Source organism: Contarinia nasturtii, unplaced genomic scaffold, assembly GCF_009176525.2.
Source record: "Contarinia nasturtii isolate CC-2019 unplaced genomic scaffold, AAFC_CNas_1.1 Cnas_scaffold_2678, whole genome shotgun sequence".
NCBI classification, from domain to species: Eukaryota; Metazoa; Arthropoda; class Insecta; order Diptera; family Cecidomyiidae; genus Contarinia; species Contarinia nasturtii.
The window spans coordinates 444155-470765 of NW_022199997.1; the positions used below are offsets into that span (position 1 = coordinate 444155).

Sequence of the window (26611 nt, forward strand, 5' to 3'; positions counted from 1 at the left end):
CCCCTGCATGCACAAATTCGGTGCGATGTGAATTTGTTATGCACAAAAAAATGGTAAAGAAATTTTTTTATTTTTCCAATTATTTAAAAAAAAAGTGGTGAATTTGTGTGGGAAAATCGACGTCAAATCGATTTTGATGCATTTTTTGCAGTGTACGACCGATCCGAAGGCATATTTGGCATGCACAAATTATGCACAAAAAAATGGCACAAAAATTTTTCCGATTTTTTGGCCATAGAAAAATGTTGAATTGCATCCAAAACCGAAATTCACCACAAAATATAAAGCTGAATAACTCATCAACCATTTATGCACAAATTCTAAAAATGCATGCACAAATTCGCACAAATTATGCACAAAAAAATGGTATAGGTTTCAATAAGATACTCGAAAGTGACTTGCTGGAGAGTGTAGGCCCATTTATTTATCATCTAATTAAAAACGATGCATAATAGAATCGCCATGTTCACTTCATATCTCACTCGACTCTCTTTTTTGTTGGCACTACGGAATGCCAATAATCATGGATGTTTTTTTTTTCTCGTGTGTGTGCTTGTTGGAAATGGAATATTTTGTAGTCTATCTTCAAGCCATTGTGTTCATTGTTCTCTCGGCGTTACAAACGCATCTTTCGCTCTTTCTCTCTATGCGTGTATGTAATTATTGTTGTGGTTTTGTTAGAGAGGTAATGTGTATCTTATAGATTAAAGCAATGCTATGGATAAAAGTGCGTATATATGCGTTAATACTAGCACTTTTTGTTTGTACACAAAACGATGTGCATCGTTCCGTACAGGGGGCGCGTCATAACACACCATTCGTTTTATCAATATCGTACATATGCCGTTTATCCATCGAACCGAAAACACCAGCATCATCGGCAAACGAACGTGCACACACACATCTCTGTGACAAGATTGTACACCCATTCCGATGAAAACCAGCTGATAAAGCAAGTGATGTGCAACATAAAATGTAATGGCATCTTCCATCTGTGGCATTCCAAAAAAGAAACAAGGTTATCTCGAATTCTTGAAAGAAAATCAATACAACAGTTTGAAGTTTCGATTTTTGATTAGTGCAATTCAGCTGGAAAAAGCGTTTGAAATAACTTGGAATCATTTGAAAACGACCACATCGTTTCGCTCACTTGAAAAACATTCAAGTGGTCATTATCAGAGTGCTATCGACCATTTTTGCCATGTAGGGCGAACGCAACATGACTATATAAAAGCACTAGACAAAAGTTTTCTGTTTTTAATTTCGCCCGCTCCAGCTTAAGTATCAATTTGTTAATTTTGAATGGTCTCACAGCGCTGGAATTTTCGTCAAGCAGTACAAGCGTTTGCCCATAATTTATGGATAATAGAATATATTTCACTGAGAAAAGTTTTCCCTTTTGAAATATCTTTTTCAATTTAAAGTTTGATTGCAGCCAAAAAGTGAATAGCATCAATACAAGACAAATATAAAGCAACGCACAGAATTAGCCGTCTGCATTCTATCCAAAAAGGAAGGCTTTTTGGATAAAAGACGGAGTGTTGTTCGGTAAATAAATTCAATACCAAACAAACGACTAATTCAAGCAAATTAGTGGATGGCTAAGCACACGATGAATTTTAATGATGATGACGGACTATTGAGTGGTCGGTTCGGCCAACGATCAGCTTTATATTAAATTGAGAAGACCAAAGAACTCTTGGATCAACGATAAAAAAACGTAAACTTAATTTAGCTCACTTCTTTTTCGCATATTTTAATGCAAAAAAAAAGTTTCTATTTGAGAGCGAAAGAGAGTTTCATTTACTTTCGCATCATCAAAAGCCGACGATAAATTACATCGAATACAAATTTTGCAAATTGAATTTTCAATGGATAAAATAATACTGCAATTTCTCAAAGTTTTCTTTTGTATGTCGCGCCAAATTAAGCGCATATACAAAAATTTAGCATCAATAGCCATAATTTTATTATTCTTGGCATATATTCCTATTGAAAATGTAGAAGAAAAAAACGTATCACTTTACATGATGATGGTTTTATTTATGAGAAAAGTACACTTTCAAAAGGAAAAATTGCAGCAAACGTCGACTTCAGTTCGTTGAATTCATCGGGGAGATTAAAAGGATATATGCCAACAGAATTAAGATGGCAATTCTGGTTTCATTGAAATTGAAAAAAGCAAGAAGTAGGAGAAACTTGTGTGCTTTATTGACAATAAATTTTAAATAAAAAATTATCAAACGATACGACAAGGAGAGAGAGAGAGAGAGAGAGCAGTTTGCTTGAGGCATGCGGAACCTCGAAGTATATCTGCAGTTTGTTATTGTTTAGCGTTGTCTTTCATTTTTCTTACCCCAGTTTTTGTTCAGCCTCTGCTTATTATTGCTTTTATGATCTCATATGTTATCATTTTGCCTCTTCAGCTGTGTTCGCATTGTTGAAAGAACGAAACATTCTTTTCATGTTCCACATATTTTTTGGCACAAAGCAACGGAACAGGATGTCATTTGGGAGATTCGAAAATAAAAATCGATGCCAAGTTAAGCTGAAGAAATCGAAGTGATAGACACATTGAATTGGAGGGTCGACGAACTTCAATCTGAATAAGAATTCTTTTTTATCGGTTTTTCTATTAACTAGCTCAACGAAAATCCTCCGAATCGTATCAATTCCGGCCATTCGCTTGTGAATTTGAATTAAAGTTCAACACAAATCAATCTGTATTCAAGATTTTGTGAAGTGTTTACTCGTTTCAACGCGTTGCGGTTACTGAATTGTCGATAATACCTTGCTAATCTCATTTTTGTTCAGTTTTTTTTTCCAGTTTATGGGTGTATGTAAAAGCATTGGAAGCGAGAATGAAAACCTCTTGACATGAAAAAAAAATTGAAGCAAACCTCGAATTTTATGTGCGTGTTTTTTTTCGGCGTTTGGCCCATTGAATTTGCGTGCGGAGAACATTTTGGAATAGGATAAAATTGCGTACCATAGATAATAATGGTCTTTTATTTTCTCTCACTCTGACACATTACACTTCTACGCGAACGATTTGCGCTTGATGGCATATCTCGCTTTGGGCCCGAAAATGAATGTTTAACTGGCAAACAGCACATAAATATTCATTTCGCGGTGTAATTTATAGCCTGTACCGTTGGCCTTTTTTTCTTTCTCCCATATTTGTGAATGCCGGAAAAGATAATTTGGTGAGTGTGTGCGTGAAATTTGTCGGAAAAACAGGAGAGATTTGTGTATTGAATCTCTCCAAAAAGTATTTTCTATTGCGCCACAAAACGTATTAAATGCCTTTTTATTAACAGCCCGAAATGGTTCTAGAGAGAGAGAGAGAGAGAGAGAGAGAGAGAGAGAGAGAGAATGGTCGGAGGTGAACGAGATATTGTTTGGCAGGAATTTTATTGCAAGCCATCAACACAGACTCTACTATTTCGATCAATGATGATGCAAAGTGTGATGCTCCAAGGCATCACTATAAATTTCTGGGTCAAATTTGCTGCCATGGCAAAGACATTTGTCATTCGATGGGGATGATGGTTTTGCATTTCGGCATCCAGCAGCACAAATAATAATTATACAGTCCTGGCCGGTTGTTTCCAAATGAAAAAGCATTTTGTCATTGGCAGTAAGTTTCAAAATGTCCCATTATTATTTAGAGAATAGCACGCCCCATCGATATTTTCAAATGTTCGACCGATTTCATTGAAATTGTAAATTTTTGTAATTTCCATAATACAAACTCACCGAAAATGAGAATACTCACTTTCTTTATCGACCATCATCATTATCCCCATGGATGATTTCCATTTAAATGAAACCAACCGACCTATCGAAATCATCTGAATTCGAATCAGCACGATTTGTGGCCTACAATTGATTTAGAGCAAAACCATTGAAAAATGATGGCATTGTTACGGCTAATGTTACCAATGAATATACCAGCGTGAATAACATGAACATTGTACCAGACCAGTTTTACTACCTGGTGACGCTCTTTAACAAATGATGATACTATTCGATTGCAAGAAAGAGAGAGAAAAGAGAAAGAGTGACTGCACAACCAAATTTCGTTCCGTTGAATGGGAGGCATCGAACCGATATCAAATTGCGTGCGAAGACTATCCAGCTGAAATTCGACAATGAATGAATTATTGTTTTCGGGCTCGACGCTCGAGTCAAATAAGAATCGATGAAGTGATGCTTGAATTTCAAGCGCTTTATTCAAAATGCAGCGTTTGAACTCTTTGAATGAAATGGCTCAAACATGTTTGGGTACGTTTGTGTAATGTGATTTTCCGTTTTCTGATTTGCATGCCGAACGTCATTCGTTTGATGATGATTTATATATTTCAAATATGGCATGAAAACTCCACAAACTCTCCATCTGCAGCATTCAGATTAAATGTAGAAAGGATATGAACAAGAGCTCGTACTCAAAGCATTCGACTCAATAGAAACAGATTTTCTGTATTCTTTGACTCAAGGCGTATTTTAAATTTAAAATATTTTTCACCATTTATGGGAAGAGTGAAAGAGAGAAAAATGAACAAAAACACTGATGCAAAATTACATTCATGGTGAAATCCATATGCGCAATAAGAATCATAGCTCAAGAGTTAAATTATTGGGCAATTGTTTTTATTCATTTCATCAAATTTATTGAAAGTATGAGGACTATATGCACACATATGCATTGCAAATGAGTAAAATAATGTGTGAATATTCGTTCAAATGGCTAAAAGACAGTGCCCTGTCGACCGATTAATTTCAAGATAATGTAAATTACTGTGAAAATTGACATGCGATTTGATTGCAAAACACAACGAAAATCATTGTTATTACGTTTTACGTTCTATGATATTTTATTTATTGAATTAGTTGGTTATTGTGAATTCGCTTCGAATTCGTTGCGGCTGTATGCAGCCGCTTGGTTGCAAGAGCGAGAATGAATTAAAAAATCCATCGTCGGATAGAGTCGAGATCAGTGTAAATCACTGGAATTTTTATTGGTATCCGAATGCTCGATGGAAACCGGTTTTTGATTTCAGCTATTTTTAGTGCCATGTTCTGTTTAAGTTGTGTATATACTATATACACCAAAATCGTTTTTTTTTTAATCCAATGTGTGTACTCACTGAGTGAATGGTTTATTATTGAATTGAATTTTTGCATGGCTCACAGTGTACCAAAACAATACTTTCATTTATCGTGCCGCGCGCGCGTCGCGGTCACAATTTCATATGGTTTGGTTGTTGACGATTGAAAATTCCCTTCTTGGAATCTGCTGCGGATAAAACATCAATTGCGATAGTCAAATATTTACAATCGGCTGAAACGTGATTTGAATTATTCAATTGCACATTTTTACTTTGGCAAAAAATATGAACTTTTATGTAAGATATTTTCTCGAAAAAACAAAAATGAAGAAGATTTCATTTAATCGCTGAAAATAATACACACGATGATGGTAATCAACAAACGGTATTGCTGACCATTATAAATCATCATTCAAAAGATTCGAAATTGTAGGGAAAAATAAACAGAAATAAAAGTACATTGCAATGAGATTAAACTAAAAGTGTGCCGAATAAGTCACGGTTTTTATGTATCAACATTCACCGTATGCGCAATTCCAACTTTAGCACGAGAAATCGAAGTGTTCACTTTAATTATAATTTTAATGATTTGACGGTTTTTTTTTGTGTGAGATTTTTTTCTTTTTGTTGTTGTCATGGAATTTTGTCTTTCATAGCAAAAATTGCGGCTCGAAAGTATAAGTAAACAAAAGGCGCATAAACAGACTATCGATTTCAAAATCGTTCATATTTTGTTCAATTTTATGTGTTCATTTATGTGGTTTTTGTTTTGCGCCTTGTCAACAACAGCCTCGATTGCGTTTAAAACTTCACTTGCCATTGCAATTTTCGTTTAGAGATTCGAACAAAAAAAAAATCATATTTATTGCATATAAACCCGTCCGAAGTGCAAAAAGCCACTTCAAAGTATACAACAAACAAGTGATTTCTGATATTGCATTCGATGTTTTCGTAATTTTTCGCAACCATAAGATTAAGCGATAAAAAAGAAACGATTAAGCGATAGCAAAAATGAAACGCATTCGTGAAGATGAAAAACGAACGCAAAACCAATTTTAAGGTAAAATACTTTTTGCGAACCGTTTTTTTTTTCATTGTTGTTACTTTTTTTTCGTTTATTAATAAAAAGTTAAACCCTTTTCACTTGTTTGCGAAAGAAAGATTCGTGCAAATATTTCTGTTTAATTGACTGTGCTTCATTTTGCGAAAGAAAGCGAGTGGAACCGAGCACGTTCTTAATAATTATAAGAACTTCTTATCGCTCGCCTCCATCCTTAATCGCATTGCATCAGTCGAGCGTAATTAATTTCATTGAAGAAGAAGAGAAAAATAACATTCCGTCCGTTTATTTTCAATTTAGCGAGTTTTTTCTTTCAGTTTAAAAAATAAATAAATGAACAGCAAACATGAAAACAGGTGATTATATTCTGATGAAGGCAGAAAACTTGCCAACGAATTGATGGATATTACGTTATCGTATTGGAAGCTGAACGCCAATTCAAGGATCAAACCGAAATAATTGAAATTATCGTGTAAATTCTTTTCATTTTAAACATTTAACACAAAATTAAAATGCAAAGTAAATAGCTATGCTGTCAGGGAATGAATGCAATGTGAATTGTCTAGCTGTTTTTTTCTCACTCGTTTGCACAAATTGCTTGTAATTTGGTAATTTTGCAAATCAATGAGTCTTGCGATGACTGGCCTCACTTCATTAAACGTTTTTCATCCGAATAAAAACGCACGCATGTGGGAGATACGTGCAATTAAGGTTGCTGCAATTATTATCCCGTAATATTTGTTTTTTTAATGGAACAAGTGCGGTTCTCTTCTGTCAAGGTTAAGAGCAGAGAATTTCTTGAAAGAATCTTTGTAATCAAGAAGCATGACATGTGTTCACTCTTCGTCGAACAATTGCGTTAATCACAGCGCTGAAAGCAACAGAAAAAAATGAGAATAATATTGCAAATCCATACCAGAAATAGTGCGACGAGATACAGTACGATTGAACATGTGCAATATTTCCGCTTGAAATCCCATCGAAGAAGAATAAACAACGATGAAATGAATATTCTAATTAATGCAAAAGTGTGCGGTAGCTTGTGACTATTATTGGCCGCACCAGACAGAATAGAAGAAGAAAGAAACCTCACACACATACTCGTTCCCATCGTCTTTCCATTATTATAAGTGCCGACCAAAATAAAAATTGTTCATATGGAAACAGTTGAATCATTGCAGCGCAAAATTCAACGCACTTGCAAATCGATTCACCAATGCAAACGACGAAGTTCTCTATTTAGAGTCGACAATGTAGGGAATGCATTGAATTCACTTTATGATAAATTCATTTTATAGTCCAACTGAATATATTAAAATAATTCATATGAAAGTGATTGCATCTAATTCGATATGAATGAGTAGCATTTTGAAATATGTTTCCCGGTGTTGAAATAACAATAAATGGTCGTCGACATGCAAAAATATATGAAAATCGTCAGTTTACTAGGCAACAGAGAGATCAATGCATTCGGGTTGCTTGACTCAAACATATTGAGTTCAATCAAGAGAAAACTATATTCAAAGACTATTCAATCATAGTAATATTCATTTATTTTCATGTTAAAGAAAATTTGAATATATCGGTGCGAGTTGATGCGTGATGAATAATACGAAAAACGCAAAGAATTTACTATAAAGCATATTGCATTTGAACAATGTTCACCATAAAACTTTATACGGTTTTATAATATCCACTCAAGCAGAATGCAAAAAAATAACCGATGGAAGGATTTCGACCGCAAATAAAAAAAACATAGAAAGAAATACACGCTAGCAGAAATTGGATGAGATTTCGAGAGTGAAACAAAAGCTGTAAATTTGCTCTTTAGTCAAATTCGAAAACTGCGTCAGCATCGAAGGAATTGCAAATCGAAAAAAATGGTACAGGCAAAACGTGGATAAAAACATCGTTTAAACAATGGCAGTAGCAGTCCACGCATTCATTATTGCATAATAATATTTGCAAAGCGCATCACCGGAAAATTATGCAAATGAAAAAGCATATCATAAGCAAGAGGGAAAGTTTTTTTCAACTGCAGAGCTATGCACTGGCGAAAACCTGAAACCGGTTTCGACGAAGAAAGTTTATTGCGCCACTAAAAGTGTTTTTTCTGCCACGTTTACTTTCGGGTTGATTTATGGCCAAGTTTTTTTTGTTATTGTTCGTACGGAACTTTGCCGTAGAAAACAAAAGAAAATTACAACAAGTAAGAAAGTAGCGCATAGGTAAGATACTAAAGTTTAAGATCGAGCGTCACGCGTGTTTATTTTCGTTTCTCTCTTTTCCTTTTGTAACAAGGATAAGTTATTTTCTCAGGACCATCACATCAATTTTTTTACTTGTTTTCAACACGATTGTATTATGCATGTTTGTTGTGTCAAATTATTTACATGGTTTACTTTCTCTCAAATTTCTTGTACGTTTAACTTTTTTCGCGCAACGTTTTTTTCTTTCGTTTCTCATTCCAGGCACCGTCTTCGAAACAGTTGGATAATAAGCTTTTAAGCCAGTTTTTTTATTCCATACAAAGAATTATTTGTCGAAAACCCCACACCGCCTGGGTCCGTCATTCGTCCCACGGTGGTCTCGGAGTTTTTGTGTACTTATGCTATCGTAAATTAAATGGAATTTTCGTTTAGTTTGTTTACTTAGAGTATACAATTTTCACTGTTTGACGCTTTTAGGGATCATGTAATTACACAACGGGACCAAAGGATGTTCGGCGACTGTGATATATTCCATGACTGAGACTCAAGCTGAGTAAGTGTGTTAGTTGAAACATAGATTCTCATTTTCATACAGCTTTAAACACAGTACGAAACCAATGATTTATGGTTTGAATTGCAAGGAGAGAACTGATAAAGAGAAGAAAAAAAGAATTGAATGAACTCGGCTTTTAAACGTTGCACGAGTGAAATAGACTTTTGACAGCTAAAACCACTTGTTATAATCTCCATATAGAAAACACCACCACAAAATGTCAGCTTGGCCCAAGACATGCACTCCTCATGGCAATAACAACCGTCATCAACAACATCATCTTGTACAATGTGTATAGACTGTGTACTATTAACTTCCTTTTATTTTTATATTCGAAAGGGGTTTGTTTCCCAGACTCTTTACTTCTATGTTCATGTCATTGCTCACCTCTACTTCGAATTAACGTGTCATAAATCCAATGACGTTGCTCCCAGTCACACAAGTCACTCTCAAAATATTTGTTTTAATTCGTTTTTTTTTTTGTTCTTCTTCAAAAAAAACACCATCTCAAGCACCAGTTCCCTTGTAATTTCCACTGTAAAACATTTTTGCAGCGAAAAATAGCATGGCACATTCGTTGCGTGTCCAATGCATTTCATTTTTATCCAACTGAAATTAATGAAGTATCTCATTTGATTCCATTTCAAAACGAAAGAATAAATGCGAATTAGTAATAAAATAAAAAAAAAGCGTATGAGTTTTTACGAATAGCTGCGGGTGCTTCATAGTATATAAGAAAAAAGTGAATTCATTTGTGCATTTTTTGCATTGTTATTATGCTCTTCAGCTTATTAAAAACTTTTATATTACGGAACGAAAGAAAAAAGGGGAAAAGAGAACAAGAGAACCTAAGTGCGCGAGCAAGAGATGTTGTTTCTCATAGTAGAACACGGAATGAAGACCTTAATCGGTTTGAGGCTTGCAGCTTTTCAAGTAGTCACCCAGGCTAAAATGGGCGTACGGCAACATTTCACAGTGACTTTTTATGTCTGCGCTCTTTTTTTATGCTCTTTAAACGTGTAATTAATTGCGAGTGCATAAATTTATTGAAGTAGTTCCTTTTAATCTCGGAAACAGTCCCTCTTATTTCCATGCACTTATCTCGACTTTGGTAGCGGACAAATTAACATGTCTGGTGCTAGATTCTAATGAAAATTTACCGAAAAACATCGGTGTCAGCAAAATCGATTGATTTCATTTTAACGCTGTTTCGTGATTTCTTTCACTCATTCAAACAAACAATTTGTAATAATATAGGAAATTAGCACAATTGATACATGGAAAAAATTAATTTGATTGGGAAATATCAACCTTAACCTTGTCCACATTCATTCAAATCGATGAGTGTTAAAGTTTTTGCCAAAAAATGTTCGTTCAATTATCTCCATTATTCAGTGTGGATATAAATCATTTAACTGTTAAAACACCTGTCGTTGCTACAAATTGCCGTTCGACACAATGCAATGATATATGGGGTGTTTGATACATAAAAAGGAAATATGATGGCAAATTACATGAAAACATTCAATATTGTATGAATACACACATGAAACAAATCACGTGAACTCATCAAACAATAATAAATCGATCGCATTGTTTGTGATTACTGATAACGATGAAAATGAATGTTGCTATTCATCGTTGTTGAATGTGCTTCGATTCTCGTAATCGAGTTAATTAGTTTAATTTTCGTTCGAAATGATTTCTTTGTCTCTGCATGTGATAGATTGCCTTGTTTTATATTTACCAAAATCAATGAATCGCGCGTGAAAGCAAAGTGTGAATTAGTAGTGTGTGTAATAATAGAGAAGGGAAAAACACTCAATAGAATGGAAAAGAAGTGTGTCATCTCTCTCGCCGGTGACTCATTATTCAGATCAATTCACAAAATTATTATAACAAAGAGGTTATTGGCATCATTAAATTTCTGTAGTTTCAGGTGTTTCTTTTTTTCGCTTTGTTTTCAACGCGTAATTGATTCGAAGGCGGTTCGCTTCAGATGCAAAATTTTCTCAATTTCTGCTATTCGCTGTACGGCATATTTCTGTGAAATTTTCTAAGAAAAAACAGCGTGTGCGACCTTCATTCAACAACACAAGCCATAATTGAAATGCTTATTTGATATCAGTGTTCTGCTTCTTTTTTTTCTTCTCTTAATTGTTTCGCATGGTTTTCTACATCGCACGATCTTAAGTCGAACAAATAAGTACACTTGTTGCAGTGACAAACTAACCATCAACTTTAATGCTATCGGACAGATTTCACTCGCACAGAAAAATGAAAGTTGATTACGCTCACAGTGTACACCTCGTACAACTTTAAGTGATTTTAATCAAGGTACGCTGCCTCGCTCGCCACCACTAATGTCAATTAAATTGCAGTTGTGATTAGATTTATTTTGCTGAAAAATCTCATATTTTTTTCCCTATCGAAATTATAATTTGCATTTATCATTCTTCATTGGAAATTGGAATTGGGATAAAATCATAGAAACTAATAATAAATTACTTAATATTACCATGATAAAACTTGAACACCAAAACACTTTTTATTGCCATCGTCGCGAAGTGTTGCGATCGAAACACTCATTAGTCTGGTTCAAAACAAATTGACGCGCAATATGTGTGTCACTTTAAATTGCGTTTTTTCGTATCTAAACTCGGTTGTTTTTCTTTCCATTTTCAGAGCAACATCATACGCCGAACGCAAATTCCATACTGTAATTATTTTACGCTAAACACTTTATTGAGTTGTTGTTTCTCTTTCAACTTTGGTTCGTTTGTGATGCTTCAATTCTCATTTCTCTCATCTAATTTATATTTTTATTATTTCCTTTTTTAGCCGATAAAATATTGCATTTAATGTTCACCTGTCAAACGCTGTACTGTGTCTCACTCGGTCTCACTCAATGGAATGACTTTCTTTATTGGACAGGGAAAATTAAAAGACAATTCAACTAAAAAACTTTCTCCATCAATTTGGAATTGTTCATTGAAGGAAAAAGAAACACGTTTCGGAGGAAAGAAAAGCCTATGATTAGATGGCAAAGCGATAATAAACCAACACCGAAATGATAAAATCGATGCGATTGTCATTGATACGATGGTTCATGATAAAAATAATAACAATTTATTTTGAACCATTATTTTATACACATTCAAAACAATTATCGGTGAGAAAATTGTCGAATTCAATCGAAAGGTGATGGTGCGTCGTTGCAAGTTGGATTATCGCGATTTAGTTCAAATTATATTAAAAGTAAAAGGTAATTTAAAATATAATTGATAAATCTTTACAAAGATTTTCACTTTTATAAACGGTTTAATCTGTTGTTTTTCATAATTTTCTCAGGAATTTTTGAACAACAGAGAGCCATCTATTTTTCAAAACTTTGCTGTCAAAAATCAAGCGTCAAATCTCTGAATGTTCGATTTTCTGCGATGTTTTACACCAAATGTCATTTATATGAAGTGGAATCATAACCTAAAGACTGTAGTCTAAACAAACCGCTCATTTCATCATTAAACATTGAACCGACGACGTCGTCCAACCGAAATCTATATTCTCTTGCACGCTCTTAATTTTACACGCTCAATACTTGTTTACATAAGTAAAATATAACAAAGTCGCTATAAAGTGGATACAGTGAGACAGTTTTTCTTGGAATTCCAAAACACAACGGAAAAAACCGAACGTAAGTATACTGTGATCATTGTAACACACAGCTCCTTAGATCAAATTTCAGTGGAATAATTTTTTTCTCTCTTTTAGTTGGAAACGACAATAAATAATTGAATTCTCTAGAATAAATACAGCGTATGATACGGTCGCACACCATAGGTTGTTTTTACATACATTTTTTGCTGTATTTTGTATGACGGTGTTTCGCTTTGAAATGCAACCTTTTCATACGCTGTTTTTATTCTATAGCAATCAATTGTTCAAAATGTTATGGAAAAAGGAATCAAATGGTTCAACGTACACGGATATTTTTGGATATGGTGATAAAATTCGGATTGAGAATTTCGTGCAGACAAATATTGGTCGACAAAATCAGAAATGTAACGAACTGTCAACGGAATTGCGACTAAAGGGGAACGAAAAATTCACAGCAAAAGTATGGCGTGAGGCAATGCAATTTTATAATGAAAGTTTATGTCACGCAGAAATAGGTTCAAAAAACATCAGTTTAGCATACGCAAATCGATCATCATGTTTTCTTCGTTTAAATATGTTTGAAAAATGTCTTGCCGATATAGAACTCGCAATTGAAGCACACTATCCGGTAGAATTGATGCCCAAATTGGATGCGCGTCGTACTAACTGTTTGAATCAAATTCAACGCGCAACGCAAATTGACAAAGCCTATCCAAAATTGGATTTTGAGGAAGACGAACATTTCCCAGGAATGGCGAATGTCTTGCAAATGGAATGCAATGCAAAGTATGGCCGACATATTGTTGCCAAATGTGACATTGATGTTGGTAAAGTCGTTTTGGCAGATGAATCGTTTATCAGCATGCCAGTTAATTCAACAAAGCAAATGATATGTAGCAGATGTTTGAAAAATACGATGAATTTTATCGCTTGTGATTTTTGCAACAGTGCCATGTTTTGCAGTCATGCTTGTGCCAAAAGTGATGAATTCCATGAAATATCTTGTGGTAACATTGCTGCTAAAGAGGATTATTTCGTCGCTTATATAACTCGTTCAATCGTAATTGCGATCAATATATTCAAAAACATCGACAGTTTGATTACATTTGTGGAGAGTGTTATCAATGATGAAAGCAAGGGCACACCACAGTCATTGAAAGATATGAAATCTAGATATCGTGCCTTCTTAAAGTCAAACCTTCGGATGTCTGACGAGAAAAATAACATTAACAAGTATCGCTGCACCAAAATATTTGAGTGTGTGATGTCTCAACCGACCATCAAGGCAAGTGTTCGATCAAAGCATGATATACGTTTCCTGATGCATCTAACAATGATGCATTTTTACATTGTTAATTGCAATCTATTCGAAAACAAAATACGAAGCGGAGTATTTTTGATTCAACAGCTAATTAATCATTCATGTGCACCTAATTTGCTCTATTACCACTCATCAACCAAGGCTATTGGCATTACAACTCGTCGAATCAAAAAGGGTGACCAAATATTCATTGCATATGACCAAATGTTTTTGACAAAGCCGCGAGATGTACGTCAAAGATTTTTAAAAGGTGCTTTTGGTTTTCGATGTGATTGCGAAAAATGTTCAAATGATAATTGGCCGATCTCATCATTGTGCATTGCATCCGACCCAAAATATAACCTTCTTTTGAAAGAAATTCAGAATTCTACTGGTACAAGATTGGACAACATTGATGATTCGAAGCGTTCGATTATGAAAAAAACATGTTTTGAAATATTCAAAAAATATCGTAATATGCATTGGACATTTGAACTTGACGTTGTTTGCGTGAACCTTGCGGGACTTTTATTGGTATCTGGCTGTCATTGATTGATTTAATTCTAAAATTCATTAACATAATTACTACTCAAGTAACTATATAAATCTATAATAAACTATATTCATATTATACTATTGAAAGAAATCTTCAATTTCTTCGTGACTTTAAAACATTTTCTAAATGTTCAATGAAAAAATCAATACCCAAAATGATTTTGTTACATTTTTATTTCTACAAATCAATAAACAAATATTAGTTATTCAATACTTTTTGAGATTGTCATTTGTTATTATTTGTATCCGAAACAGTTATGAAATTATTTTGTGTTGATGTAAAGTTTTTACGGTAAGTTTCAACTATTGAGCAAATATTCATTACATCAAAAATGTGAACAAACATTCCATTACTCTGGCGTAAGTATATGCAGACCATCTCCAAAAAAAATTGAAACATTTTATGAGAATTATCTACTTTTTCCCGAACTATTAATATTTCCTATTCAAATTGAAATCATTTTATTGCACAAATCGCGTTTTTGGAATTCATAAATTCAATATGCAAGAAACTCTCTCGCATTCATTTTTGTTTGCATTCAATTGAAATTCAGCGCTGCTGTTGTTATTTGCAAAAAAAAAAATCACTGAATGTTTCTGATTGTTTTTTTTTTTCGGCCACTTTACATAAATAAATATATTTTTATTCTGCAATACAATATGGACCGGGTCTGGTCAAATATGTTTGTTATATATGCATAAATGAGGAACAAATATGGCAATATTTAAATGTCTAGCAATCATTCAAGTTCGAAACGGAAAAAAATGTGCATGCTTAAAATCAAATTGATAGAAATGCGGCACTTGTGTGCATTCCTCTCGAACACACATATAAATTGCACTCACATTCATATGTAAATTAAGTTCGTTTTCAATTTTGGCATGTAGCACGACGAGCACAAAGATTGAGTTACAGCAACGACAGACACACACTCACACACATGACCGATGGAATAATAACAGAAAAAAAACTCGGTGCACACAAACAACAATATAGCATTTGACTTTTGAAATTCACAACACTGTAAAAATGCTCATTGAATTGCATTCTACATGTTTTATTTATTCTGTTTAAATGCATCCGATATTTATTCAGAGCATTTTACATTCTGAGTTGGGCGATTGATGCTGTGTTTTTGATATTTTCGTGATTAAATCCAGCACACTTGAAATTAAATAATGGAATTGGCCAAAATTCGATTGAGCAATTAAATCGGATGTTTTTTGGATCGTTCACTTTATCTTTTTTCTGAATGGCAATATAAATGGAGTTGCAGTCAAAAAGTGCCTTTTGTACTTGTAATTAATTAATTGATCCCTTTTGATGATCAATACAGCAAAAAAAAAAAAATATTTGGAGTGCGTTTTCAATGTTCAGCGGATGCGAATTACATGCAATTACAATTGATTATAAATTAAATAACGGAAAATTGCCATCCAATCTCTCAATCACGATTCCCCCTCTCTCTATGCTATGACGTTGTTATTTATGAAGTGCTGTTGCTGTTTGCTGCTTTTTTACTAGAAACGTGTCAACTTTTACAATTTATAGTCTCTCTTTAATATGATGTCTCTCGATATTGTTTCCATTTCTCTGAACCGTTTTGCGTTCCGATTTATCTCCAACTGTGTTGATAACTACTTTGATCTTTCTCGGAATGCTCAACATTCCATTCGCGTGTGCAGGCACCTAAAGCAATAGGTAACATTGGTACGAATGATGAAGATAAAACAGAATTCCACCTTTAATCTGTTCCATTGCTTATTCTATATTCCTATTTCTAGGCGCTGCCCACCATAAAAAAGCGGTTCAAAACGTTTTTTGGTCGAGTGAAAGTCTGCATTCTTAATGACCAATAAAACTATGCTATTTAAAAGCATCTCCACAACATCCAGTTTGTTATCTACCTTTAGTCATTCAAACAACGTGTAACGTTATTTTTTCCACTATGTATACTTTTCCGTAATATAAATGTTCAATCTTTGAGTGATTGCGGAATCGATTTACATTTTTACGGACTAAAATTACTTCTTTCATTAGCATTATAAGATAGCAAAACGTATTCAACAGAGTAAATAATAAAATTATGTCAATTTCTACTCTGATCAATAATCTCTTGTTTTGGTTAGTATCCAAAGTACCCGTTCAATTGATTAGAATTGCAAAGTGTGAAATATGACGGTTTTGGTCAAAACATCCTTGGATTTTTGTGAATCGTAGTCGGGTGATGTTGATTGTACACTTACGATTTATCATCATTAATGAAGCCGTACCGCGCTGTGGACCAAATGAATTAACAAATTGCACACGAACATGTGACATTTTATTTATAGTTTCATTTCAGGCATAAGAAATGATGACACAATTCAATAAAGCACCTTGTGGTTTTCGTTTACAATTCGAAATTTTACGTGACATTTCAATTTCTGTAGTGCAAATGTGAAATCTTCTCCGCGTCCATTGTCTACAACGTAAACATTCATAAAATAAATATGGTTTTCGAGAATTGTTGAATGTCAATGAAGATCACCAAAAACTAAATACGCAATTTTGTGCTTTTCATATTTACTTACTGATAAATTAATATGATAAATAACGAGCAAAAGAAAGATTTGTCAACGAAATCTGTATGAATAGTTATAACATTTGGAACGTGATTTGACTGTGAAAATTAGCGGCAACTAATACAAGCTGTCGACTCAAAATTAATCTTTTGTTACGGGCGCAAGATGTGCGAACGTTTGTCTTTGCAGTGCTTGGGTTGATGAGTGGCTCATGTTCGGTCAACATTGTGGAATTGTACGTTTTTCGTACACTATGCAGTATACGATTGAGTGGTTGTCAAAATTTTAAATCCGATAATTTCTACTCTATTTAATCTCATTTATTGTTACGATGTAAAACTATAACTAACTAGAGTTGAATTGTTGTAGATCCAAAAATAATAAACGGAATGAATAATATTTGACTCGTTTTTGGATTATTTCACTTAATTAAATTTTCGAATGCATCGAGTTGTCAGACCGGTTCTCTCGACATTTGGCTGCGTAGATGAATTTTCGCCATGTTTCAAACCATCCCGTTTAAATAAATGTCATCATAATCTTGAGCCGGAAGCAAAACGTTTCTCTCCAGTGCGTTGCTATATTTTCATTTGTAATCCCATCAAATATATTAAAGAACAGCCATGCTATCATGCTTCACACGCACCGAAAGTGCCGAAATGAAAGCAACACCAAAAAAAGCAGAGATATCAATGAACTAAGCACTTTGAGAAAAGCACACTTGACCAAAATAAGTCAAGTGAGCAGACAAAATAAGAGAAGAGCAACACTGGTAGCGGCAGAAAAAAATTAACAATGAAAAATAAACCTCCTCTTCGATTTGTCAATGACAGCTTTTTCGCTTGGGGAAAATGTGCCAGTTCATTTGGGATGATTCAGCCCTATCGCCACTTCACACGCACACAGACGCACAACAATCGTACCATTTTGTTTTTCCCAGTTCATCACATGTCGTTTTTCGTCCACGTCTTTTTTTCTCAGCCGACCGACCATCACTTGACTCGGCCTATTTACCAAAGAAAACAATTTTATTTGATGTTTACCATTAGGCAGGTTTTTTTCTCTATCGTTCGGCAAATGTAATAATTTTTTTCTTTTTCTCCGCAATTTTTCTTCCGTTCGAAATTGGCACACAACACTATTTGGAACGGCACTCTTGTACCATCATCAAAAACGTAAATGGTCTACTGTGTGTCATTTGCTACGCCATTTGTATCGATTCACATGAGAGAATATTTTGTTGTTCAACTAAAATTCCTCATCAAAAAACGTATACGAGTTGCTTAGAAAACGCCATGCTTACGCCCTTTCGATAATAAGCGCCAAATTGAATATACTCTTCTACTGTTTAAATATCATCAAATATGCGACAATTTAACAGCAACCATCATCGACAGAGAAATTTACAAAGCTAAAATGCTGTGTAATCGTTGCAAGAACACAACATGCCTTCTGGCTGTTTATTGTGTCTGTGTACAATTAGATTGGTGAAAATTGAAAGTGCTCATCGTCATTGCGTGCGTCGCAGTAAAAACAAAAGAAAATACTTCCGACGATGTTTGGTTCTTTCTCTGTGTATGTGTGTGTGTGTTACACTTCATCTTGTAATAATGATGTTTTGTTTTTCTTTATGGATACAACAAGTGTAATAAACGATTCATGCGCCAAAGAAGGTAAGGTAAGCACAGCATCAGTTAGGTCACTGAAAGTGATTCGTGTTACACATTGATTCTGAGAAATAACAAGATAAAAAACAAATGCGGGAGTCTTACGGCTATAAAGATGACCCATTTTCTTTGTTACGATTTTGTGTTCAATGATCCGTTTAAAATACTGTCATCAACTGGTATTCTTTACAAAATAACATTGGACAGACATACTATAGGCATCATCCATGTTTTTTTTATTTCTTTTGGACTCCGATGATTTTCCCCATATCTCGGATTTTCATCCGTATTTGTGTTACTGATACGCACCTCTGAATGTATAAATCACCCCAAGGGACTCTTTGTTGTTTCAAATGCTTCTGCACAATGACACCCATACCAATAGAGGTGAATGAGATTGCTTTTGACATGCTACAATTCGTAATAATCACACTTCAAACGGATATGGCTTTGTTCAGCCGCAGGTCAATCAAATTCCGTTGACCTTAGACTTTTTAAAATGGTTCTTGTTATGGTTTCCATTTGTGAACGCAATTGCTTGTCATGTGTCTGATTGCCTGCCACAATTTTTATGATTTATGTGCATGTGTTTGAATAGAAGGTTGCGTAGTTGAGATTTGCACAAAACCACAGAATTTCATTTCTATTTTAAATCAAAAAGTTGAACACTTCCAAAAATACGCCGAAATTACTTTTGTTCTTTGCATGTGGCTGATGATGTTCATGTTATTTCTTCTGTTTTTTTCTCAAAGAATAAATTTTCCCGTCAAAATAATGAATATTTTACATTTTGTAGATTACATTTTGTGTGTTACTTGAAAGGATATCACCGTTACATTGCACAAGGTTAAATGTTTTCAGAAACAGTCAGTGGTTTAAAATTTCATCTACCATTAAATGGGTTGCTTTTTTAAAACTCTATTTTGCAAAAATCAACGTCGACGAAAAAAAACCACATCAACCAACGAACGCAATTCTCAACCAAAGCACTAAACTCAGAACAAACGGATTCATTTTTCATATGCATAATCGTGGATCCCATTCACAGAACTTGTTTATTTTGACATTCGAAAGGTAGTTTTTTCTGCAATGACTGTTCCGCTGAATATATGTTTCACGTCCATCCATTTTCTGTAGCAATGGCAAAAGATAACAAGATCGCAAATTTATTCTCATTCGTGTGTGTCTCTGTGTGCCGGTGCACAGTCAATGTCATATAAATTCCGACGAAATTGCTGGCTCAGTTTCATTACCCGAACTATTCATATAATGGCTTTTCTATTTTTGTGTGGAGCCATAACTGAAATGTCGGCTGATATCTATTTACATCCTCCATTCAAATCCGGTTCCATGTTTTGCAGTTCGGCAGTGCAAATGGAAAACTAAACCAACAGACAAAAAAAATACGAACTAGATTTTGTGTGTCGATCTAACTATTGTGCATGAAAACCAAAGCATCAATGCGGAAAGAAAAACTGGGCGAGAAGTTTCACCACTTTTTTTGTTTTGAAGGCATTTTATCTCCCCAATGCAATTGCCTGTCGTTGTTTCATTTTTTTTTGCACCATAGAAACGGATATGGACACACGCAGCGTGCGTGCAACCAAACACGATGTAAACATGAATTTACCATTCAAACTGAGTTGCATCTTTTTCAAGCTGTTTGCATTCACTAAATATTTATTTTGTCCAACTTTTTTAGATCACAAAATCCGGAGACAAAATTAAAATCAAATTGCTGCTTTTTACTTTGTGTGGTCAGTGCTACATATTTCCCCAGTTCTTCTCAATCAAGCTAATTTGCATTCAAATTGAATTTTGATGGTTTTTTTTGAATGCTCGTTTTTAGTTTTAAAAAATCTCCGTTTTTAGAATGGTTTAAATCGATGTTACTGAGCGATATCAGGCGCTACGTGGAATAACATCTGATTCTATTAGTTAAATCTTTTTAAAAAAATCTACATCGAGATGCGGTATTTTCATAAATGAGAATATTTTCGGTTCTTTTGTGGCAAGAGAACACAAAAAATGTGAGGCACGTTTTCGCAAATTTCAATTTTCTTTATCATAATACCATCTGATTTGAGGCCAAAGTTAGAGGTAAATACCGAACAAAACAAAATGAGCTGAAAGCAATTCGGCAAGTTGATTGAAAACGTGGTTCAGTGTACTTCAAAAAATGAGCGTATACAGCATTTTCTAGCCACACAACACATTCGATTATTTTGTGCCGTTATTACAAAATGGCAATTGTAATTGAGAATTTCTGTAGCCTAAGCAATTTACTTCGTTTCACTTTTGCTATGTGCCACAACGTAATACACCGAAACAATCGCAATACATTAACCTTTTTCAATTGCTGCGACCATTAGAGCCAATGCGGCAACCAATTCTGTTTCTCATTCTCTTTCTTCTAAAAAAAAGTATCAATAAATAATGAAGAAAAAGAAACAATAAATCATCAGCGATTCATTTGACAATAAAAATTATATGTGGATTAATAGAAACGCTCTCGGAATTTTTGACAAATGAATTCCTTCAGAATGTCATTGTTTGCGTCTATAACGTGTAATGTCATTCGACAAAGTGAAGTTTTAAGTGCTTTTTAAATTTGAAAATGAGCTATTCACTGTATTCCGTCACCAATGCAAATGTAAGCCTATGAATTACGTTCAAATGCCTCCCAGTGTATTTACCTTCTTATTTCTGTATGTGAAATGAGCAATCAAAACCAATTACACATTTTATTTTATTTCTATAAAATGAAGTGCCGGAGGTAATAGAGCCGATTTGCGAACGGCTGATAGGTAGTTGACTCTATAATGAAGCGAACATATAATAATAATTCAAACGAAAATGCTGGATTGTAAACAGAAAATGTTCAAAAGCAATAATGCCGCCGCAAACAATCAGTAGCAAACGTCTCAATAAAGGCACTCAATCTATTCGAGTACAATGCACTTATTTTTATATACTTACGTATTCATTGTAAACACTTCAAAATGAAACTTACCTGCAAAGAGAAATTCGAAGAATAAAACATAAATCAAAGTGAACTTTCTTTCAAATAGCCAAACAAATTTTCTTTATATAATATTTATAAATTTTTCTAAATCAATATATTTTATATTGAACTAATATCAAAGCAGAGAATGAAAATATTATGAATTATGGCCAATTTGGCTCTGACACATTATACAATCTTAAAAATAATATAACTGATCTGTTATGAAATGCCATTAAATGCGATGTATTAAACCCTCCCAAATGGAACAAAAAAAAATATTCCGCTTCAAAGCAACGATGATTCTAGCTCTTGACTGCCTCAATGAGGGGAGATATGCCGCGAAAAAGAACTCTGATATGAATAAATTATTAATGATTGACTATTACCCCAAATGAAGTACGCCAATATAGATCTCACTTCGCACCATATGCAAAATGATTAACGATGTAATTCACATCGGGATTGCCACTCTTTTAAGTTCATAGTAAACATTTTGAGTATGAAAAAAAGTCGACTAAGTAGACTTAAATGCTTTTCTTTTCTTAATTTGCATTAGAAAAATGTGTAATAAGCTCATTTGAGTGACATAAACCCATTTAAACGCACTGTAAGTTTGTTTACTCAAGGTATCTTTACGCGTTATGTAAATATATCCGAAATCACTTCTTTAACCGTGGGTGATTTTTATTGATTGATTTCAAGCGAAAAAGGTGAAGAGAGAAAATGAGAGAAAAAATATTATGACAAGTGCGCGAACATTATTTGAAGGTTGGTATCAAACATTTTGACTTGATAATTATGTTTTTCTATCTTACGCAAGCACGGCCTCAATCTTGTCGGAAATTTAGATGGTTTTGTCAGTACCAAGAACCATTGTTGCAAAAATCAATTGGAAATTTACAAGCTGAGCAGCTAATTATATTGAAATCAAATTGAATTCAATTCGGCAAAAAATTTGCTCGGTATATTTTCAAAACCGGTTCCTCTATTGGCTGTACACCATGCGAATTCACGAGTCATTAACCAATTTATATTTTTGATAGAGCTTTGGTGTTTCAGAATAACATTTAAAATCAAATAAGTGGCAATGAATAAAAAACAAAAGTAATTGTCATCATCGGTTCATTTATTTTCAAGTACTAATTAAAATAATTTTCTAGCTGATCAATCGTCGTCATTGTCATGCGTCACATTCTCATGAGAAAAAAAGTTATTTGGCAATGACAATAATTTATTCATACGATGTGTTGATTTGCGGCATACGAGCTAGATTACCGATTATCGTTCACGTTCACATACGAATTGCCGAAATCCCAGCGACAAAAACAAATCATCTCGATTTCATAATGGCAAAAAGCCGATGTGCTTTTATGTGCAATGTCGACAGCTATAAATGTTGTAATACATACCGATGCCGCTTATTAAAATATGCACGAATTTTGGTTAACAATCCATGAATATAATCATCGTTTCAAAATGCATTTAAGTGTGCAACGTACAATATGGCATACAAAACATGTCTTACACACAAAAAAAAGAATATCCCAAGCACTTGAAGCGCTAAAGTAAGAATACTTCGGAACAAATTGTGCATAAATTCGCCAAAGAAGTAAGTGAATGTGAAGAGTGCACTTCGGAAGCTAATGTGCGGTATAAATCGTTGATAAAAGAGCCAGGAATTTGTGAAATCATAAGTTGTTGTTCGACATAAAATTCCGTTGGAAAAAGAAAGATAGCAAAAAGTGCATGGATGCAACGAAGAATATGTCTTTTTATGTTGTTCGAAGCAATTTCTGGCTCGTAAATCATAAGTTTAGGGTTTGATACTTTACATTTTTCATCTCTTCGAATATCTGCTCTCGATATTATAATAATAAAAGAATTTCGGAACATAAAGCAGATGAATGAGCTTGAATGGGGACTCTCAAAAATAATTTCGGCAGTTTATTTTATGGCTAGTATGATATATTACCGATAAAATATTTTACAGATGGAAGATGCGAACGATATTTTACGTTTTTCATTTTGACAATTTAGTTGAACAAAAAAGTTTGGCGATAGTGTTGCGTATTGCGTCGATTGAGTCACATTTTCGCTGCTCATAATCTCAAAATAGCGAAAATTAATTACTATTAGGAGAGAAGGTTGCGTTTTACAATTATAATCAACTATGCAGCACAGAGTCAAATGATCACGCAAGCCAGTTTAAACTTGCTAATTGAGTCACCAATGATTTACAAACGCTTTGCTGTTTATTATAATTTTCACTTCGAACATGGGGCGGAAATGAATGAGACGAAATTTTCTCTCTCATGGGCGCAGCCATATTGAAAATTTTGTATGCGCTTATATGTAAAATTGGTGGCGCCACTGGTATATTTGATGGAAAAAGAAGAACATGTTTGAGTCTCACTCGTTTATATGTAAATTACATAGGCATTTCCAGGCCATGACTTCGAATAATTAAAATGTAACAACGACGTCTGAATCAGCAGTAAAATCAAATCGTTTTATAATTAAAATCTCATAAACTTGTTGTTGTGACTATGTGTCGCGCGGCACCATTCTTATAGACAATTTGGTACGCTTATGTTCATTTCCGAATGGGCTGAAAAACACATGACACTCACAACTCGTGTGTCATTCTCATGGGCATTGTTGGCTCTTTACTATATGACTATAGCTGTCGTGCATATTTGCATCGTATATATATAAAATTCAACGGCTTGTAATGCCATTTATCACCAATTATTATCAAAAGGCATTAAATTATCTTGTTGTTCCATCATGCTCAGTGCGCACCAAGTGAGAGTTGATTATTTCAATTGAACTATTGGAGTGATTATTGTAGTGTCTGCGTTGGATTGTTGCCATATTTCTACTTACAATGCAATCACACACGACGCAAAGAAAAACAAAGAAGAAGAAAAAAACTCTGGCACACATGTCCATTGTGCTATGTTCCAGCTATTTGAATAGTTTTGCGCGTTATCATTTGATTCGTTGTTGTTGGAATTTTTGCGCCAACCTCCATGTGCTGAAGATAAATATTAAATGGGCTTGTTTCAATTGTTGAGTGAAAAATATGTTGAATTTGCTGTGAGAGATTTGAGAGAAGAAAAAAAAAAACACACAAATTGGCCGTTTGGTTTATCTCGACAAATCGATTTTAATAGAGGTAATGTTGTTTGTAAATGCTTTCACTTTGGGGCACCCATTCGCATTTCAACATTTGGACGTTTTACCACAATTAATCGATAGTTAACCACTAATAAAAATTTTTTTCTCTTTACTTTAGACAATAAATTGAGTCTATCTCGGTAATTCCAACATTATGCGCACTATTTTACTTGCGCAAACGCCAAATGGTGTAGAAACGTTTTGATTTTATGATTTCAACAAGGGAAAAAAGTAAAAGGGAATGATTTGTACGTGTTTTCAACAATCACAATGCAACCATAATTATTCGATAAATATGCACGATGTGTGTTCACGATCGACGTCGTCACCGTCGTCGTTTGTGGTTTGTTGCGACCACGCAACCACTCTTTATATGAATTTCTTCGCTTTTTTTTTGGTCGCTTGGGAAAGCAATCTTTTTTAGTTAAAGAGATATTCATGGCAAATGACGGCTTCGAAATATCTTAATACGAATTGCTTTTTCTCTTGCGCCACACTCATCCGACAAACGTTACTTTTGCTCAATTTCTCTGATTTATTTATTTTCTCCAAAAAAAGAAGAAGAAACGACACAAGTTCACGATGGAAAAGTGAAAAACTTGTCTGCTTAGCGATGACAAAAAAAGACTTATGCATTAAGAATGTGATTGTCACGATAGAGTTGAGCAAATTTGAAAGTAAAATGAAGATGACGCTGCTTGTCGATGTCAAGCAGCTAGAGTCTGGAATTTATGTGAAATGTACATACCGAACGGAATTGTTCACTATCGGTGCCAATCGACTGGCAAATAAATTCTCACTCTGTTTGTACTTTCCACATGATTTGACTTTCAAACAATTTTGAATGCATGTGCACTTCTTTGGTATTTCACGTTTTTAAAATTCATTGTTGTTGAGATTTTCATGCAGCTGCGGTGTTCATTCGCAAAACGGATAAGGTTATCAATCAAATCGCATGACTTTGTAATACAAAGTTTTTCTACGTATGTAAATGTGATTGTACACCATCTCAAATTCGATGATGCGTTCAAATTTAAATCAATTCACTTGCCGTTTTTTTTTACTGCAGCGAATGTACACGAACTTTGCATCATTTGAAATTCGCGTGCGCATACAATGTGTCGATGATCTCTCAACTCGACGATAGCAATTCAAATAAGAAAAACACACATTTTTTGCGTACAATGTGTACAAAAATATGTTTCTTTACAATGTGTTCAAAATGTGTGGAAGAGTGACAATTTTTTAAGACATACAGCGACAGTCTTTTATAGCATTGGAACATTCTTTCGTGGTTTGTGGTTGAAGTGCAAATTCTTCCTATTCACTAAAAAAAGAAACTTCTTTTTTGAATGTTGATTTATGTTACAAATTACACTTTTTCTCACATTTTTCTTGAAATAATGGGTCATGTGATAAAAAGAAATCTTTAATTGACTCAACTTTTTTCACCGTTGAAAACACTTCTACTTTTTATCTATGCCATCAACTCTTGAAGCTTTTAAAAAAATATTCCCGCCGGAGTTAAAAGCCATCGTTACCAAATCCAATTTAAGCATTGTATGAATTTTTATTGATGCCATTGGTGTTCTTAATTTGATAGCATCTCTATCTCTTCAACTTGCTTTCCAAATTCAGTTTTGCATTTCAAATGTGAATGTGATGAATATGATAACTATAACACAGTTTGAGATTCATTCATTGTTAATTAGCATTTTGACAAAACTTGGGGAAATGGAGTGAAAT

At 34.1% G+C, this 26611-nt stretch overlaps 2 protein-coding genes across 3 annotated transcripts in view; one reads left to right on the top strand and one right to left on the bottom strand.

Annotated features, from left to right (window-relative positions):
* Window positions 1-26611, bottom strand: part of LOC116348940 (uncharacterized protein DDB_G0286591) — a 117776-nt gene that overhangs the window by 44279 nt on the left and 46886 nt on the right. The window lies entirely within an intron of this gene.
* Window positions 11155-14593, top strand: LOC116348941 (SET and MYND domain-containing protein 4-like). The gene is made up of 5 exons (XM_031780171.1): window positions 11155-11271; window positions 11620-11707; window positions 11776-12199; window positions 12286-12628; window positions 12706-14593. Exon 5 carries the CDS (start codon window positions 12809-12811, stop codon window positions 14441-14443), a length of 1635 nt encoding a protein of 544 aa, XP_031636031.1. The 5' UTR covers window positions 11155-11271; window positions 11620-11707; window positions 11776-12199; window positions 12286-12628; window positions 12706-12808; the 3' UTR covers window positions 14444-14593.

Bases quoted from the DNA above. Each gene is read 5' to 3' on its own strand.
- LOC116348941 (XM_031780171.1), top strand. From the start codon at position 12,809: ATGACGGTGTTTCGCTTTGAAATGCAACCTTTTCATACGCTGTTTTTA.